Genomic DNA, 18,014 nt, shown 5'->3' on the forward strand with positions numbered 1-18,014 from the left:
AAAGTCTGAAGACTGCATATTTTCTTTAACCATTCACATAAATTCAGCCAAATATCTGTTACATAGCTACTACTCTTTTATGTATGACTAACAGTATGAACCTGATGGGGTGTATTAAACGTGTTATACAATACCCAAATTAAAAAAGTTTCACAGTGTGAAACTAAGACTTCCAAACTGTACGAATTAAGTGCTCAAACTGCAAGTAGTACATCCGTAACAACGGGTTTCAATACAGTACAAAAATCGAAGATAGAATCTGTTCCTTGTACACTGGACCCATCTCAAAAAGCTATTACTAGTTATGCATTTCTTTTTTAAGTCTATAGAGATAACTGTTGAGAAAATAGTTAATTTGCAGCACTTCCAAATTGAACAGAATGCTAAGGTAGGAGATAGCGCGTATTGTTGGGACGCTGATCGCAAAAGAGCTTATAGATATTTTATACACTTTTTCTTTATGAAACTCAGAAAACAGATGGACTAATCATTTCCAAAACAACATCTCCTAAATACTACGGTTTCGTGCATCTTGGACAAACCAGTTTCTTCATTCAGTAACTCTCACAGGACCTGCTCGGTTCCTCACCACGGTCAACACAGCCTTGTCCTGTATTACCTACAGAGTCGGAACATGCAATACCTCTCTCCTGTTGCCACTCAAGGAATCTGCTCAATGCACTCAACCTAATCGTCTACCACCCAGTTTTGGGTGGTAGCATCTGTTAGACGATCTAAAATATAATATTGAGAACAAGTGAAATTAACATCTAGTCCCGTATATTGGTCACAATGAATGTCATACATTTATATCACGTTATCATGATTTTCTAAAAATGTAAAATGAACTAATAATTTGCACTAATACGTAGACAACTTTCGTAACATTCCACATTCTTCAGTTTTCCTTTTCTTTCTTTTCTTCTACCAATGTTTCTTTTGGTACCAATGGGTGGCAGTATAATCGAAGAACGGCACACAGAAGGCGAACTATATGAATTTGGAATATCATCACTATTGAGGACCAAGCGCAAAATATGCGTTTGAGTGAAAAATGAAATTAGGCGTAAATTTGGATCAGTTACATTGGCGGTCGAAAGGAATGTACGTGCACTATTAAAAAATTGTAGAGGTTCAAGATCCCTATACTGTGATTTCTCTTCAACTGAAAGCACCATTTCAAAGCCAATTCACCAGTTCACTGAAAATTTTGTAAGTACTTTTCCTGGGCGATCACTTCATCATTTGAAAGTGTCTTATTTCAACGAAGAAATATAACGAAATTTCGGGACACTTAATTACATATAAAATGAATACATGGGGCATTTATATGTAAAGTCTTCCTTCACTTGCAGTTTATTTTTAAGGCACTGTTACTAGGATAATTACTATCATGTGCGTGACTAATATTTTGATACATAAATGAATATCATAATATGTTTTCAATGATATGCGCTTTTACTGCCAACAATAATACAAGTATATTATGAAAAGCTTAAGATATATTAGATGCAAAACATATTAACATTACATTTATATATTGACATTATAACGTTTATAATTTCTTTTTCTTTTCGCATTCATATAAAATTTTTAGTTACATTCATTGAATCATCATTAATACATGCTAACATTACAAAAGAACTAAAACATGTATCTATTACTTTGCACCAAAACATAGTTTACGGAAATAAAATATAGTTATAATCACTTTTTCTTAAAATAAATTCAACTTCTTGAAAATACAGATATAAAATTCACACGAAATTACGAATCGTTGGTTTTATCACGCAAATAAATGAAACATACACTAATTAAAACAATGCTACTTCAATATTCCACAAAAGAAAATAAGTGAACTTACTACATATATACTACACTTAAAATTGTATATACATAAAAAAAACATTTTTAAACTACTTATACAATCCTAACGCAGAGGTGTTTCAAAAACCAGTTAACCGGTTTTAGTTCGGTTTGTAGCTTAAACCGAATCAGTCGGTTTGGACTTCAAACCGTTTCGGTTCCGTTTGGGAACGGTTAGATTCGATTTGGGAACGGTTCGGTTTAGTTTGGGAACAGTTCGGTTCGGTTTAAGAACTGTTGGACCCTGTTTGTGGACTATTTTGTTCAGTTTCAGTTCAATATTCGAAATCGATAGAAATGCAGTTTGCGTTATTAGGAACCGTCCAATTTGAGATTACAATAAGTGTGTAATGCTATGTTTTCGGTATATCTTTATTCAGATGTAAAATTATTTCGATATTTCTGAAACAATTGAGGGTTTATACTGTGTGAATACTTTTACTAATGCTTTGCAAATTGAAATGAAACTCTTAATATCAGTTGGAAGACAACTTTACAGCATATGCAGATTTAGGATAGATACCCTGGAAGGGGGGACAATTACTTGAAGGGTGGATGCTATTCCAGGGGAAGCTTCGTTTAGGATGAAAATTAAACTTATCCTGATATGACTGGGAGGCCAATGGTTTACGACCTGTATGGATAAATCAAATACAGAGCAGTGCATATACCTGACTTTTCTCGAGTCTGTTTTGATACGTTGTCTCTGGCCAGACGTTGCTTTTGTATAAAATGGGTAAAATGAAATATCTTCGGAACCTTTTGCTGCTATTAATATTATTAATTCTTGCAACGAAAAAGTAGAGGTGAACATGTATTAGTTATATTATAGGAAACGGTTCGGTTTGGTAACGGTTCGGTTCGGTTTGGAAACGGTTCGGTTCGGTTTCGGTTAACCGTTCCAAACCGGTTTAAGGAACAAACCGAGACCGCGGTTTACGTTTCCATGAACCGTCCACCCCTATTTTAATGCAATAACACAAATATAATAATTATAAATGAGAAATATAGATTATACATTATTATCATACAATACTCATATGAAATAAATTACTTACCATTCTTTCGTATTGTTTTGATAAGAATGCGGCCGGATAGAAGTAAGTTTGCCACACTTTTACACTATTCAGCGTCTATTCACTTCAATTTATGTCTACCTTCCCCCACCATACATTATGTATCTTCTCAACCCTTCGGAATGGCAACAAGACCTTCTAGTAAGGTGGGAATAAAAAAGAATATGAAAAATGAGCCCTAAGGTTAAAATCAAAATGGAAGGGAGTTGCCATTCATAACAGAATACTCGTCTAATAGTATTTCCAGTAACACAGAAAAACTTTTTTCATTCTAGTAAATTCAGAGTGTACACTAGTTTTCACCAACAATATTACATAAACACTAGGCGACTCACCTTGTACTGAGGGTGGTTTAAGATCTTACTACCAGTTACAATAACTTGTCGCATAAGCATCGAGAAAATATGGCCACTCAGATAAATGACAGTTTTCAGCTCGTATCTCTCTTATGTAATATAACATTGCTAGACAATTATTTGACATAGAATTTTCTCTAACATATAATCCGCGTTCGTGGCTTTTCTTACATGTCACGTCTATTCAACTTTGGATTTAACAAATGATTTAAAGTCAATATGAAAGTGCGTCTTTGACACTCGAACTTAATATTCAACTATTGTAAACACAAGTCACATTTCAATAGCTCTTTCAGAAGTAGCTGGACATTAAATTTGTTACTTCCGCTTGCGTTAAATACAAACTAAGTTTAGTCACATTCGGAAAATTTATATTTACCAGAGTTTCAGGCTCACAAGAATCTACCTATTTGTTGTTTTGTTTTACAGAATCAAATTCTTTTTCACGAAGATGCTTCTTAGCTAATTTTAAAAATATGTTTTTAGTTTTTTGAGTGCGTCTCCACACTCGCATACGATCAGAATGTACGCTACAAGATTCTCCACTCAAAGGATCTATAAGTTCAAAATCTTTTTCTGAGATCCTAATTTTCCATAACGAAGGACCTTTATAGAGCATGAAGAATTTACTAATCTTTTTATTTACAGCTGAGCTCAAAGGTTATTGCAACAAAAACAGTAAATCATTCTCTTTTATTTTATATTTTCCTTCCTCGGTTGCGTTGTATTTTTTATTTCGTTTTCTCACCATCTCATTCCTTCCGTAGTCAGCCATTATGAGTTTATTCTCCCAATATACAGGTTTGTTTTCGTCAATTTTCATTTGTTACAATGGTAAAATGCTTCAATAGAGAATTAGGTTTGCGTTCAAGTGAAGACATGCAGACCTGACACCTAAACTACTACATACAGAATAATTCAGCAAAAAGACAATATGGGGTATGTATCTCTTCCAAGAAGTATGGTCGTAATTACACAACAGTTTAAACAACTTTTTGTTCTTCTATGAATTCGTTCCACACTAGAGCTTTTCGGATGGTAAGGAGTTTTGAATTGTAATACCATATTCTTCGATTTTAGACTTAAATTTAGCTGATATAAAATATCCATCATTGTCTACCAATATAGATTTCGGAATTTTCATGGTTACAAAGTAGTAATATTCTAAGTATCTTAAAACACAAATGGTGGTGGCATTTCTAATGGGAAGCATCGTGTAATATCTATCAAATACATCTAAAATTGACAATGCAAATTTATTTCCATTATGAGAAGATGGGTAAGAACCTAATAAATCAATTGAACCTTGTCAATTACATTCTTTACGGCAACAGTTTGTAGAGGTCTGACTGATGGTGAAGTTTCAAGCTTCGTAGGTTTACAAATAGCACAACCACGTAAATAGTTGCTAATATCTGTGCACAAAGATTTCAATTACAGGAGTCACTTATGAAGCCTGAAATTTTTTCAAAACGAAAATTCCCTTGTTCAAGATAATTTCGAATTACATCATTCACAAGTAATGGTGAGATACAAGTTTTCCAATGGTCAGGAAAATGGTAACTAAGATTTAACAAAATACCATTTTCAATTTTGTAAAATTCAGCAATACTGCGATTTTAAACCTTTACATAAGGATCATTGGGGTTATCCAAATATTTCATTGTATTTTCGTAGTGTGGATGTTTTTTTTCTTAACTTGGTATCTTTCAGTTTCTGGAGACAAAATGATGTGTGGCAATGCGTCGCTAGCTTGATTATCATGGCTCTTGATACAGAATTTGTATGTCAAATTTCTGAATTTATATACTCCAACGGGCAAGTCTAGAAATCCACTGTCTCGTTTTATGCAAATATACCAAAAAGCTATGATCTGTATAAACTTTTACATGTCTTCCATACAACAATTCAGTCCAACGTTTAAGAGCAACTACAATTAGAAGGCAAATTTATTGCAATAACCACGAAATAATCTCATTTAAATTATTTGACGATCCCCACAGTACTTGGATACGAAAATGAAAAAGCTATGTTGCATCCGTTAGTGCGCTCCAGTTCCGAAACTGCGTTGTTCATCACGGAGAAATTCCCTTTGGGTCATTTCACACCAGGTGCTGACGACAAGGTAACAGTGGTTTAGCAAAAGGAATGTCGTTGTAAGCCACGAGGTGCGTAAGAGATTGGGCTGGCTCGGAGCGGTAGTTGTAGGGGTAGTGGGGAGTTGGAGGTGCCGAAGACACCAGGAGAACGTATGCGTTTCGCTGTGATCACCCATATAAACTGTGCCCACCTTGCGATAGTGCAAAAATCTTCTTTCAATAGAATGTAACCGTGTGATTTGAATTTGCATCTCATGAAAACATAGGGAATATAGAAGAGGAAAATTTCAGACTCTGTGTTTTCAATGGTGTCCTTCACAAATTCAATCAGAATAAGACTAACTGGTTTTCGAAACAAGAAAATCTTTATCACTTGTTGGTGTGTTTCGATCCAAGGCTGATTTTGGATTTAAAAGACGAACTACCCACAAATGCAATGAACAAAATCTGTCAGCCCTAGTATAGATAAAGGGAAACTTACCGAAAAACTACAATGATTTGTAGAAGTTTGTTCCAAGACATCGCACGGAGATGTTGTGAATGAATAGGATAGTGAATAATTAAGTAGTGAGTATGAAGAGGTAACATGGTGACACGATATTGAACCAGCGTTGTAGGAAATAAACATAAGGAAAGCTTGCAAGTCTTGCCTCACGTATGCGTTCAGAATTATATATGAATATCGCATGTATGCATTATGTTATACATAGCTCTTTAAACTGTACAAATTTTTCCATTAGATCACTCATACACGAGTAAGTTGTGAACGAGAGTTTTCCAAACTCAGGATTATTAAATCTAGATTAAGGGCGAATCTCGGTCAAGGTAATCTTGAATCGTTTCTGTTAATGCAGTATGAAAGGCATATACTAAATAAAGTAAATAAATGTGTCATAATTAACAAACTCTGTCATGATAGTGCACAAATGAAAAGATTTCTGATAGGTAAGAATGTCCTTGTTTCTTGTCATGCAAACAGTTCAAAGTGGTAAAAGTTAAAGGCTAAATATATATATATATCTGTATAATGTGGCATTGCATCAATAGTAATTAAGCTGTCTGAAACCAAAGTGAACTCTCATAACTGCATTTTCGAGCTGTCAACAAGTACGAGCAAAACTCAGAATGTCAGTTACCACAAAAATGGTAATTGCGACATTTTTACATCACATTTTCATGTGAGTTTATCTACCACTGTTTCCGAAAGTACTAGTTTATCACAAATCATGAAAAACCACATAGTTCATTCTCCTTACTGATAGTTCGAAAATGCATTTAGTGCACTGTTATCAGACAGCTCAATTGAAGTCCTCATAATAAAAGGGATCTAAGTTATACATGACTTTTCCAATAAGAATTATTTATATTCTGAGAAGTATTCTCCGCATCACAATATGCAATCTAGAAGGACGAGATCGCAGTCCACTCGAGGGTCTACCAATGAATGAGTTGCGTCCTGGTTCTCCTTTCAGTTTATATATTTCACTATGGAGAATCCATTTCCTGGGCATAAATAAATATACTCCAAAAGTCAGTTACTGCCCTTGACTTCTAAGTTCCTCAGTTTATGTTTGATGTAGCTGGTTTATTGAGTGTAACGGAATAATATTATGTGGTTTTGAAACTTTCATTTTGAGAACATAAACGGTATGCAACGACATTTTTGTAATAGGACTTTATATACTACAGTTGATCAGCCAGTTAAACATAAAATGCGAATGTGTAATAATGCTAAAGATAGTGCGCCCTCCTAATGATTTCAGGTCTGCGCCCACCGCAGCTTCTCATTCTCATCCTTGTAAAAATGAAAACACAATTGGTATTAGAAAAAAACTAATCAAGGGTCATGGGATAACAATAGAGATGGAAGGGCTCGAAAAAAACCCGGCTTCTTTGGAAAAAGCTCAGTTTTTTCTGCTTCGCTTTTTTGCTTCGGAAATGTTGAGCTTTTTTGAAAATTTTGCTTTTAACTGATAATGCAGACTTTGTTTCGCTTTTCTACAACAAAAAACTCATTTAATTAGTGGTTGATGCAAATAATAATATGAAACCTCGAAAATAAACCATGAATTTGAAAGAGATTTTTTAAATTTCTTAACATATTTACATTATGAATTACAAGGGATTAACCAATATATGTAATAATATTTTAACCTCTTATATACAATAAGTAGTTAAAAAAATGATACACAAATAACTAGCAAAATTGTATGTAGTATTTTTACTTCAAAATATCACACACCCTCCTTTTGAAGCAAAATAAAGAAAACATTAGAGAAATCTGCAAATCAAGAGCTTCGTTTCGGGTGGTTCTGTACATTCTTGAAATTATTCAGTTAAGTTTTAACTTTCATATACATTGTATGAATATTTCGAACAAATTTTTCACAGATTGATTACATATGTAATAATCTGTTACCACCTATCAGGTGTTTCGGATCTGCAAAATCGGTAAGCTCCAAATTCTGTAATGTACTGACTGTTTTTTAAGCTTGTTCAGAATCGGGAAAGTATCGTATTTTCTGTACGTGGATCATATACGTAATAGACGGTTCATCTGAGCGTATGGTTTCCTAGGCTGTAGAACATAACCACCATCACGGTTTACCCAGTCCTGAAGGTTTCTGAATTTTTAACAAGATAATTTAGCATAACGTTAGGAAACTTTTTTTCTACAAAAAACTATGGATAACATTTAAAATGAGTAATCAGTCACTGTTCCAATTCACAAGACGACAAATTGATTGTAATAATTATCGAGGGATTTCCCTTAGCGTTCTGTTAATAAGATTGACCCCATACACAGATGAAATTATTGGAGATTATCAGTGTGGATTTAGTCGAAATCGCCCAGATATTTACCATTCGACAAATACTCGAAAAGAAATGGGAATATATTACCCAGTACACCAAATGTTTATTGATTTTAGAAATGCTTACAACTCGGTTAGAAGGGAAACATTGTACAACATTCTTACAGAATTTGCAATACCGAATAAGCTAGATTTGCTAAGTGTTTAATTTAATTGCAGAGTAAAGTTCGAGTAGAAAAATACGAGCTTCCACGTCGAGATTGGTCTGAAATAAAGATATGCGTTATCGCCGTTATTATTCAGCTTTGTTCCGGAGCACGCTCTAAGAGAAATCAAAGATAGGAACCAGGACCTAGAGTTGAATGGTATTCACCAGGTTATAGTGTATGCTGATGATGTAAATATGATACGAGAACAATCAAAAGAAATGCAGAGGCCTTATTAAACGCTTGCAGGGACATGAGTAAATACAGAGAAATCTAAATACAAGGAAGTTCACAAGGATGGTAATACGGCAAATTATGAATGCATTAAAATATCAATTAATACTTTCGACACATGAATATTTTCAAATATCTTGGATCAGTATTACCAGACAAAAATCATACCCACAAAGAAATTAAATGTCGACTGAAATCAGGAAATTCTTGTTATTATTCAGTTCAAAATATTTTGTCGTCGCGAATTCTGTCAAGGAATTTAAAGCTTAAAATACATAAAATGATAATCATGCCTGTTATGCTTTATAATTGGGAAATATCGTCGTTTACGTTGAGGGAAAAATGCAGACTCAAATTATTTGAGAATAAAATTATGAGACGAATATTTGGACATAAGAGGAACGGTAATGGGGAATGGCGGAAACTTGATAAGGAAAAACTACATAATTTATACGATTTACCAAACATCGTTAGAGTCATCAAGTCTAGGAGGCTCAAGTGGGCAGGACATGAAGCCAGAATTAAGGGAAGTAGGAACGCATTCAAAGTTTTAACTGGAAATCTAATCGGAAAACGTCCATTAGGAAAGCCTAGGCCCAGATGGGAGGGCAACATTAAGATTGATCTAGCAGAAATAGGAACACAGAGTAGAAACTGGATTGAATTGGATGAGGACAGAAGTCAATGGAGAACTTTTGTAGCCATAGAGAAAGCGAAAGAATACATTTAAGTTAAGCACAACTGCACAACAAACCTGAGTGGGTGGTTAGCTTTCGCGCTTCTATCGTAAAGTCCGGGATTCAACCCCGCATTCGACCATTTTGACAAAAGTTTTTCTTTATTCCATCTGTGAATATAGAGATATTGTATGTACTGTGAGTCCTGGCCGACTTCCTTTCTAATCGTTTTTATATCTCTATTATTACTAATTACCAGCAGTGATGGATTTGCGAAGAGGGTTAAGGGTGGGGAGGTCTTTCGGATTGAAGCCTTTGCCCTGAAATTACGGAATTTCTAAAACAAACTAAATATTAATTTTGCCTTTGCTCATAAACTTTAAGCATGTCCTAAAATAAAAAGATTAGGAATTTTTAGAAAAAAAACTGAGCATTAATAAGAAAAGCCCCTCCCAAAATACTTTTCTAAATCCGCCACTGATTGTCAGTATAAAATGGTCTTCAAAGTTGTGTCTGGAAGATTATAGCTGAATATACAAACGAAACGAAATAATTCTTATGCCTGTACTCATAAACACCTTAAATAAAAGTTAGTAATTTTTAGGAAAAACAAACATTATTCAGAAGAACCCCTCACAAAGATTCTAAATCCCATACTGATTATTTCTATCAAATGGTATTTAAGGTTGAGTCCGGGAAGATTATTGGTAAATCATTGCACAGCTACAGTATAACGGAAATGTGAAAGTACGCTCTGACAGATATATTAAAAACATAAGTTTAATTATGTGCTAGAAGCTAGAGTACTAAGCTCTAAGAAATGAAACACGGATGACTAAAAAGAAATTAACTAGAGAGGAAAAAAATGTTGATAATTCAGAAGTTAAAATAGTTAAATCGCTTCTAAAATTGCCCTCAAATACTACGTACTTTATGTTTACTTTAATTCATAAACCATGTGCTCCATCCATCATGGTGGTGAATTCCGGAGCGAAATATGGTATTTCCGTCATGGAATCTTATTAACATTAGAGTATACTATACGAAAGCTATTTAAACACAAAAGTCATGAAAATGAAAAAAGCCAAAATTTCAAAAATTTTCGTTTTTTTTCGAAAAAGCCGCCTTTTTTGTGCAAAAAAACATCGATTCGTAAAAGCCGGCTTTTCTGCATCTCTAGATAACCTCATATGGTAAAATATAAAATTAAATCAGTTTCAGAATTCAGCTAAACATGTAGCCAAGAATATGTCGAGAAAGAAAAACACAATGAAAACAAGAGAAAAGAACACTAGGGTCACATTCTATGCTGGAAAGGGTCGCATGAGCTTAAAGCGGAATACAAACCGCTTCTCGGCTTACATCCGAAAGGAATTGTCTTCCACTAAAACTCAGAACTGGGACTAATTCGTCAAAATGTAACACGCCTGAAGACTTCTCACAAAGGACGCCTAATAAAAATACTTTGTTCTGATCTTTACATACTTGTTAATATAAGTGTCAAGTGTCATTTCAAGACAAGAAGATAAAAAAATAGAACACGTGAAACATTATATAGAGTTACATATGGACAATTTCAAAGTACTGCAGAGTACAGAAGAATAAATTTAGTCCAAGATAGTTCACTACGACTTATATTAGTCCAAGTTAAAGAAATACAACGACTTAATTTGCATATCAGTGATAAAAGTAAATTGAGTAAACTTTGGCTCTGACACATTTATACATAAATAGATACCAAAGATACTTATGATTTCAAGAAATTCCTCTCGAGCGGTTTATGTTACTCCTACCAAAGAAAGGTCGTCATTTCGATGTACTTTACCAATAGTAAACATTATTAAAACGATAAATATTTACCAAGTGGTTCCTTTTCATGATTTGTAAATTAGTACTTTGCTACTTTGGTTATTGTTGGGCATTGGGGAGCCAGCTTTTGCACCTACTTTTGTGCGATATTCTATTCCGATGCGGTTATTTTATGGTTTAGTACGTTAAATTACGTCACCAGCATTAAATTCAGACAGCATTGCAGAGCGAACGTTAGCGAGTGAAGGTGGGTTAGAGCCCCGCATAGAACGTTGTTTTCTATCTTCGTTACCAACAATTCACTTTTTTTCTCACATCACTTCCACTTACCTTTACGGTTTGTACAAATCCCCTACTGCCCAAAAAAAATTGTGTTCGATACATTCTTCGATGGAAATTCAACCTAAAAAATCGTGTTATTAGCTACGTAATGTACAGTCAAAGAATTTTAAATTTATTAACCTTCAAATTCTTGAAAATCTAGAAGTAAATCCTATTATGTTCGTTTCGCCTCGTTGTATAAAAGTCCGTCCGTCTCTTTCTCGGTAACATAACTAGCTAAAAAAAAGAAAAAAGTTTAAACCAAAAATCGAAAAATGTTCGTAAAAGTGTGTTTGTAATAGTGATGGGCAGTGGGAATATTCCCGGTGGGAAAGAATTTAAAAAATGGGAATATTCCCGGGTTTTTTTCCGTGGCCTATAAATTTCCGGGAAGGAGTTTATTTCCATTTGCTTGCTTTGTCTTCAAAATTATAAGAACCATATGACTAATTACTTTATTTCAATATATTAGGATATACTTCTAGGTTTGAAGAATTTGAAGGTTAAAAAATTTAAAATTCTTTCACTTTACATTATATAGCTAATGACACGATTTTTTAGGTTCAATTTCCATTTGCACTAAAAAGTAAGATAATTGTATAGTATTGGGGGGCCAAAACTAGCAAAAAGTAGAATGATTTACAGAAGAAATGAGTTATGTAGTCAAGAAAGTATCGAACACATTTTTTAGGGCATTAGGGGATTTTTACAAACCGTAAAGGTAAGTGGAAGTGATGTGAAAATAGAAAGTGAATTGTTAGTAACGAAGATTGAAAAATACGTTCCATGCAGGGCTCTAACCCGATTTCACTCTCTAAGGCTTGCTCTGTAATACTGTCTGAATTTAATGCTGGTGACGTAATTTAATGTATTAAACCATAAAATAACCGCATCGGAGTAGAATGTCGCGAAAAAGTAGGTGCAAACTGGCCTCCCAATGCTAAACAATAGTCTAAAGTAGCAAAGTACTAATTTACAAATGATGAAAAGGAATCATATGGTACCAGTAATATAGAATTATGTAGAAATAGAGATGAAGTACTATTAAAAAACTCTGAACCACAGTTAGTAACATACGTCGGTCTGTCTCTTCTCACTGACTTGAATTTCTGAAGAGCTACTCGGACATGTCTTACATGTTAATTAACGCATGAAATTTTGAGAAATAGGCAGGAAGAAAGGTCGTGTGTGGCAATGTTACATGCAAAATTGTAAAGATAAGAAAGTATCTTGCAAATATTGTGAACATACATATTTGTGTAATGTTGACAAAATTGCTTATAACGTTTCAAAATTTAATATGTTTATAATATCAGTTGTAGAGTCAAGTTTAGAAAAGCCTCTTACATGTAAATTTAAACTTTTTAGTGGTTTAAAAGTATGTGTACTTACTATACAATTATTGAAACATATTTGCTTTCATAGGACATATTGTAAATAAGTATTCATTGAAACACTCTCTCTAAATATAATAGAATATTAATAAAATAACATAACCTCTTTTAGAATATACATTTTAAAGATTCCTCTGGGGACAATAGTAATAACATACTGTGATATAAAAACGATTTTTTTTGAAATCATAATATAGTAATAGAATGCAATATTCCTTGTGATTGTACATAAGTTCCCGAAAAATTCCCATTTTGGGGAATCTTCACGGGAATGTTCATGAAAAACATTTTTCCGGGAATTTACCCATCACTAGTTCGTGAAATCTTGATGAAGACACATTTGTGGGTTATCAGGTTTCACTCCCGTATATGGTTCGTAGTATAATCAGAAGAAAATTCCCCATTCATTACTAAGAGATTAATCTACAGAAGTAACTTCTTTTTTTATATATAAGTTTATGAATGTCTCTTTTGTGATTTTTTAATTATTTGTTATTATTTTTATGCAATAGCAATCAAAGAAAATTCTAAATATTGTATCGTTTTAATAATGTTTACTATTGATAAAGTACATCGAAATGACGACCTTTCTTTTGGGGGGAGGAATGTAAACCCCTGGAGAGGAAATTCTTGAAATCACAAGTATATTTGGTATCTATTTATGTACAAATGTGTCAGAGCCAAAGTTTACTCAATTTACTTTTATCACTGATATGGAAATTAAGTCGTTATATTTCTTCAACTTGGACTAATATAAGTCGTAGTGAACTAACATGGACTAAATTTGTTCTTCTGTACTCTGCAGTACTTTGAAATTGTCCATATGTAACTCTGTATAATGTTTCACGTGTTCTATTGTTTATCTTTTTGTTCTGAAATGACACTTGACAGTTATATTAACAAGTGTGCAAAGATCAGAACAAAGTATTTTTATCAGGAGTCCTTTGTGAGAAGTCGGCAGGCGTATCACATTTTGACGAATTAGTCCCAGTTCCGAGTTCTAGTGGAAGACAAGTTCTCTCGGATGTAATCCGAGAAGCGGTTTGGATTCCGTTTTAAGCTCATGTGACCCCTTCCAGCATACCCCGGTTGTTGCATAATAACTCCAAAGCGAAACAAACTTATTTCTGTCCATGTGATATAAATATCTAGAGCAAATTATTTAAACCAAAATCCCTGGCTTAAACAAACAAACAAACAAAAAAGGATTTAAACCAAACAAATTAGGTTTTTTCTTGTTGTTTTTCAATAAAACAATGCAATCAATGAAAGCATTTCAGGAAGTTACCTATAAAATATTTAGGAACGTACAAATACATATTCAACACGTAAGATGTGTAAGTCTACGCTATATACAGTGTTTTGCGCTACCCTCGTTTACGTATAGGTCTATATTTGCCTTCGGTGACCCACTTTATCTTATCCGACGCAACCCTTTGCTTCCAGTTGGACCAACATTCTGGACCCTTCTCTAAGTTACATAGCAATATTTTTCTTTTACCGGCTATCTAGCACTTTTTGTTTGTACAATAATCCTTGTATCGTGTACGTGCTCTAAGCGCCTAAAGTGAACCTGTATGGAGAAATGGAAGTGCATAACCTAGAAATGATTGCTGAAAATACAAAACGACTACTTCCTTAAAAAAGAAATTAGTATGAATTGTATCTATGTATGGATCTATACAATTACTGAACACCCATTGTTGGTTAGAATTCCTTTTTATCTTGTATTTTGTTAATGTCTTTCGAAGCCCTCCGGAAGTGAGACTAGACCCATTCGAGCTACATCCTGAGTAAGACCACAAACGTCTATAGTTTTTGTTCCGGTATAACAGATTTCACGTTTAAATTTTCAAAATTTTGGGATAAATTTAATTCATCCGATTTTTTCTTTGCAAAAGCGTCTATATAAATAAAACACTATCGTGGAGCACCCATATTGTATATATATATACAAAAATTGGTGAGAAATGTGTAATCAATAATAAAGTAATCATTATTTCATCAAGATATGAACTACTTAAGATTTGCATGGATGTTATCGATATTATTATTATTATTTGGTAAACGCCACAGCTGGTCTATATGTGCCATTCCGTTTTCAAACTGAAGATTATTAATTTACATTTCACATACCTAAATATTTATAACGAAGTATTGCTTAATCTATAAACTTTCCGAACCATATTATCAATCTGAGCCAATTACTTTATGAAAAATTGAACATTACCTTTCTTGCCGAACTGAATTTGAACCTTTTGCTGTTAATTGTTGGGAGTCTTTAGAGTACGATGGGCAAGTCTCTTGAACCACTATTTTTCTTAGCGTTTCTATATTACTTCCAAATGCAGGATGATCTTGTAGGCCTACTGCAGATTCTGATTTCACCATACCCACGGTTAGTGTCGCATCCAAAGAAACCATAGCTGCATCCTTCTCCATTGTTTGCTCTCCTTCCGTTGTAGATAATAACAATTCTTTGTTGTCAGTCATCAGTTCATATGCCCACCCTTTCCCCTCGAGTGGATCTTCCTGAGGTAAGTCATAGTCAATTCCGTCTTTGCACATCAATTCCAACTTGACAGACGCCAGGCCAGCCATTATGACTTTATAAATTTAATAAGAATTTGATCCTGTTCTTATACTTCCCTTATATTTTACGCTGCCAGTGTTAATGAAATGATTTACAAGACCATTCACAGAATCAAACAAACGATAAGGTTTTAATAACGTACTGTATATAATTGATTTTTGAAAACAATAGGTCTTCTTCTTCCTCTCCAGTTTAATGCTTCAGGTAACAAAGACAATTGGATAGTTATTAAAAGTATTAATCGTATAATAAATTAATAAAAGCGTATTACATAACTAAGGGTTTTTACGAATAGAGCAGATAAGTGTAGGATGAGAGGTTTTTACCAACTCCCACGCAGTGACACGAATCAGAATACGTTTCAACACTTGGATGTTTGCTTCTACAAGCAGAAAAGATGTGTGTTATAAGCAGGGTTGGAAACATAGTTATCGTTTAGAACTATTTTTTTTTTCTAATTATAGATATTTTTGCTTGCCATTTCATGAACATTTGTTGGAAGAGATGTCAAAGATTGTAGCTAGGTAGATAGATAAATAATATCGATTATATAGATAGATATTATATCCCCTCGGAGAAAATTCATTTCCACCGGAGAAACAAAATTTCAATCGCAATATGTAGAAATTGCTTTACCTAATTATTTGACTTCCTATCTGCACGTGCTGACGAAATTCAATCTCTCAATGAGACTCAGACTAATCTTATATAAATATTAAACATGTAACACCTAAGATAAAATACCAACTAGTCAATAAAACCTATTTTTCTTAACACTATGAGCGAGTTTGGCAGAACATGAAATTGTTAAGTGGTGATGAAATATTGGTATTTTAATATTACTATAATCTCACCCTATATTATATATTAGTACAGATTGAGATAGGAAAGGAAAGATAGGGAAGATCCTTCGATCATTTCATATGATTTATGACATCAACAGACTTCATGAAAATGAACAGTCCTTGCATTATTTGAAATAGAGCGACTTAAATCCCACTTTTTGCATCGAAAGAAACAGACAATAGTGTGTTTTAGAATTATTGTTAAAGTAAGTACTACTTGCTTTAAGAAAATTGAAGCCAGTTAGAGAGTGAGATTCAGAGGGCGTCACATAGAGGTATCAGGCAGAAACAGTTGTCCCTCCTGGGTTTGAGATTTATATAGATTTTATCAATAGAATAGTAGTATATTAATGAAAGATTGCTATTGAAAGTGACCAAGATCTTACTGAGGATTTTTTGAACTTATTGATGTGTACGCAGCGAAGAAGCCAAGGTGAATATGATCTATTTAGAATCAGAAATGAAAGAATCTGAATCTTTTATTAAAATTTTTCTATGCATGTTTGTTTTAGGACAATTAAAATATTTGAGTTATTTTAAACCTTTTACCAAACTTCCACATTAATATCAAGCAATACTACTGTAAAAAGGTAATAATAACAATAATAAGTACAGTAAATTGTAACTAAAGTTTAGTCTAAAATAATTTTGCCAGTCTTTATAATTATTAAATGTTTTAGATAAAAAAATAACGATTGTTTTTTATTGTAATTTTATTTTAGATATTTATCCGCAATTAGTCTCATAATTAGGTAAAATGTGCATGTGAATTGAATTATTAGATATTCTGCTTTCCTGTAAAAATACAGAAAAAAGCACCTCACTCTCCCGAAGAGTTCACGTTCCCCCCGTCTGAAAATGTCTGAATTCAACACTGATCCATAGGATAAGTAGTAGTAGTAGTAGTAGTAGTAGTAGTAGTAGTAGTAGAACATTTTAATTTTACGTCGCATGTTTATGGACTTTGGGCTAAAGGAGACGTATAATTAGAAAACAGTGTGTGGAATGGCAATATGGGAGTGACCAAAATAACCCGGAGAAAACCTACGGACACGGTGCTGTTCACAATATCGAAACAAATTTGGCGCACCAGAGCTATACCGCAAATCCACCATGCTTTCCTCGTTATGTACTAAGTATTAAATATTACCTCTGAGTTTTACAAATTCTGCTATTCTTAAACTTAGTGCCCTCCGATATAGTTATCATATAGGGCCTATAGTATTTACTGTATGTTTCTTGCAGCTACATTTACTGTTCCTTGCAAAAGTGTGAAAGGACGCTAGATTTGGTGTGCCCTCTCATTCTAAATAGTTAACACTTTTGTATGTTTAGCATAATACCATGATTTAAATTTTTGTGTTACACCTCTTGCAAACTAAGTTCATGAACAATATGGCCTATTGTAGTGCGAATCACGTCGCAGGTTTGAAATCAATGCACCAGGTGGGTACGCAGACCATCATGCAGGATAAACCCCTATAATATAGGCCACTTCTACCAACTATTTCAGGTCGGGGAGAGTGGGATTACTGGACCATACCACCAGTTCTGGCTATTTTGCTTTTATTTAAAACTGTTCTTGGTATTGATACTCTACATTGATTTGTTTTAAAGTGTACGGCCCACGATGATAATCTGAGGCTAAGGAAGACGCTTATCATGATCACAAACGAAATGGTGCTATGATGAAAGTAGGAGAAACTCGACAAAACCTATCCACAC

General features: G+C 33.7%; 1 protein-coding gene across 1 annotated transcript in view; it reads right to left on the bottom strand.

Moving 5' to 3' along the window:
- LOC145666331 (uncharacterized) overlaps nt 1-15,824 on the bottom strand; it is a 32,551-nt gene extending 16,727 nt beyond the window's left edge. The window contains exon 1 of the mRNA XM_081733436.1: nt 15,082-15,824. Coding sequence (XP_081589562.1) covers nt 15,082-15,452 — 371 coding nt within the window. The 5' untranslated portion in view covers nt 15,453-15,824. The remainder of the gene's footprint in view (nt 1-15,081) is intronic.
- Between the last annotated feature and the right edge of the window lie 2,190 nt (nt 15,825-18,014).

Source organism: Thermobia domestica, chromosome 12 (assembly GCF_964235325.1).
Source record: "Thermobia domestica chromosome 12, izTheDome1.hap1.1, whole genome shotgun sequence".
In the NCBI taxonomy this organism is placed as follows: domain Eukaryota; kingdom Metazoa; phylum Arthropoda; class Insecta; order Zygentoma; family Lepismatidae; genus Thermobia; species Thermobia domestica.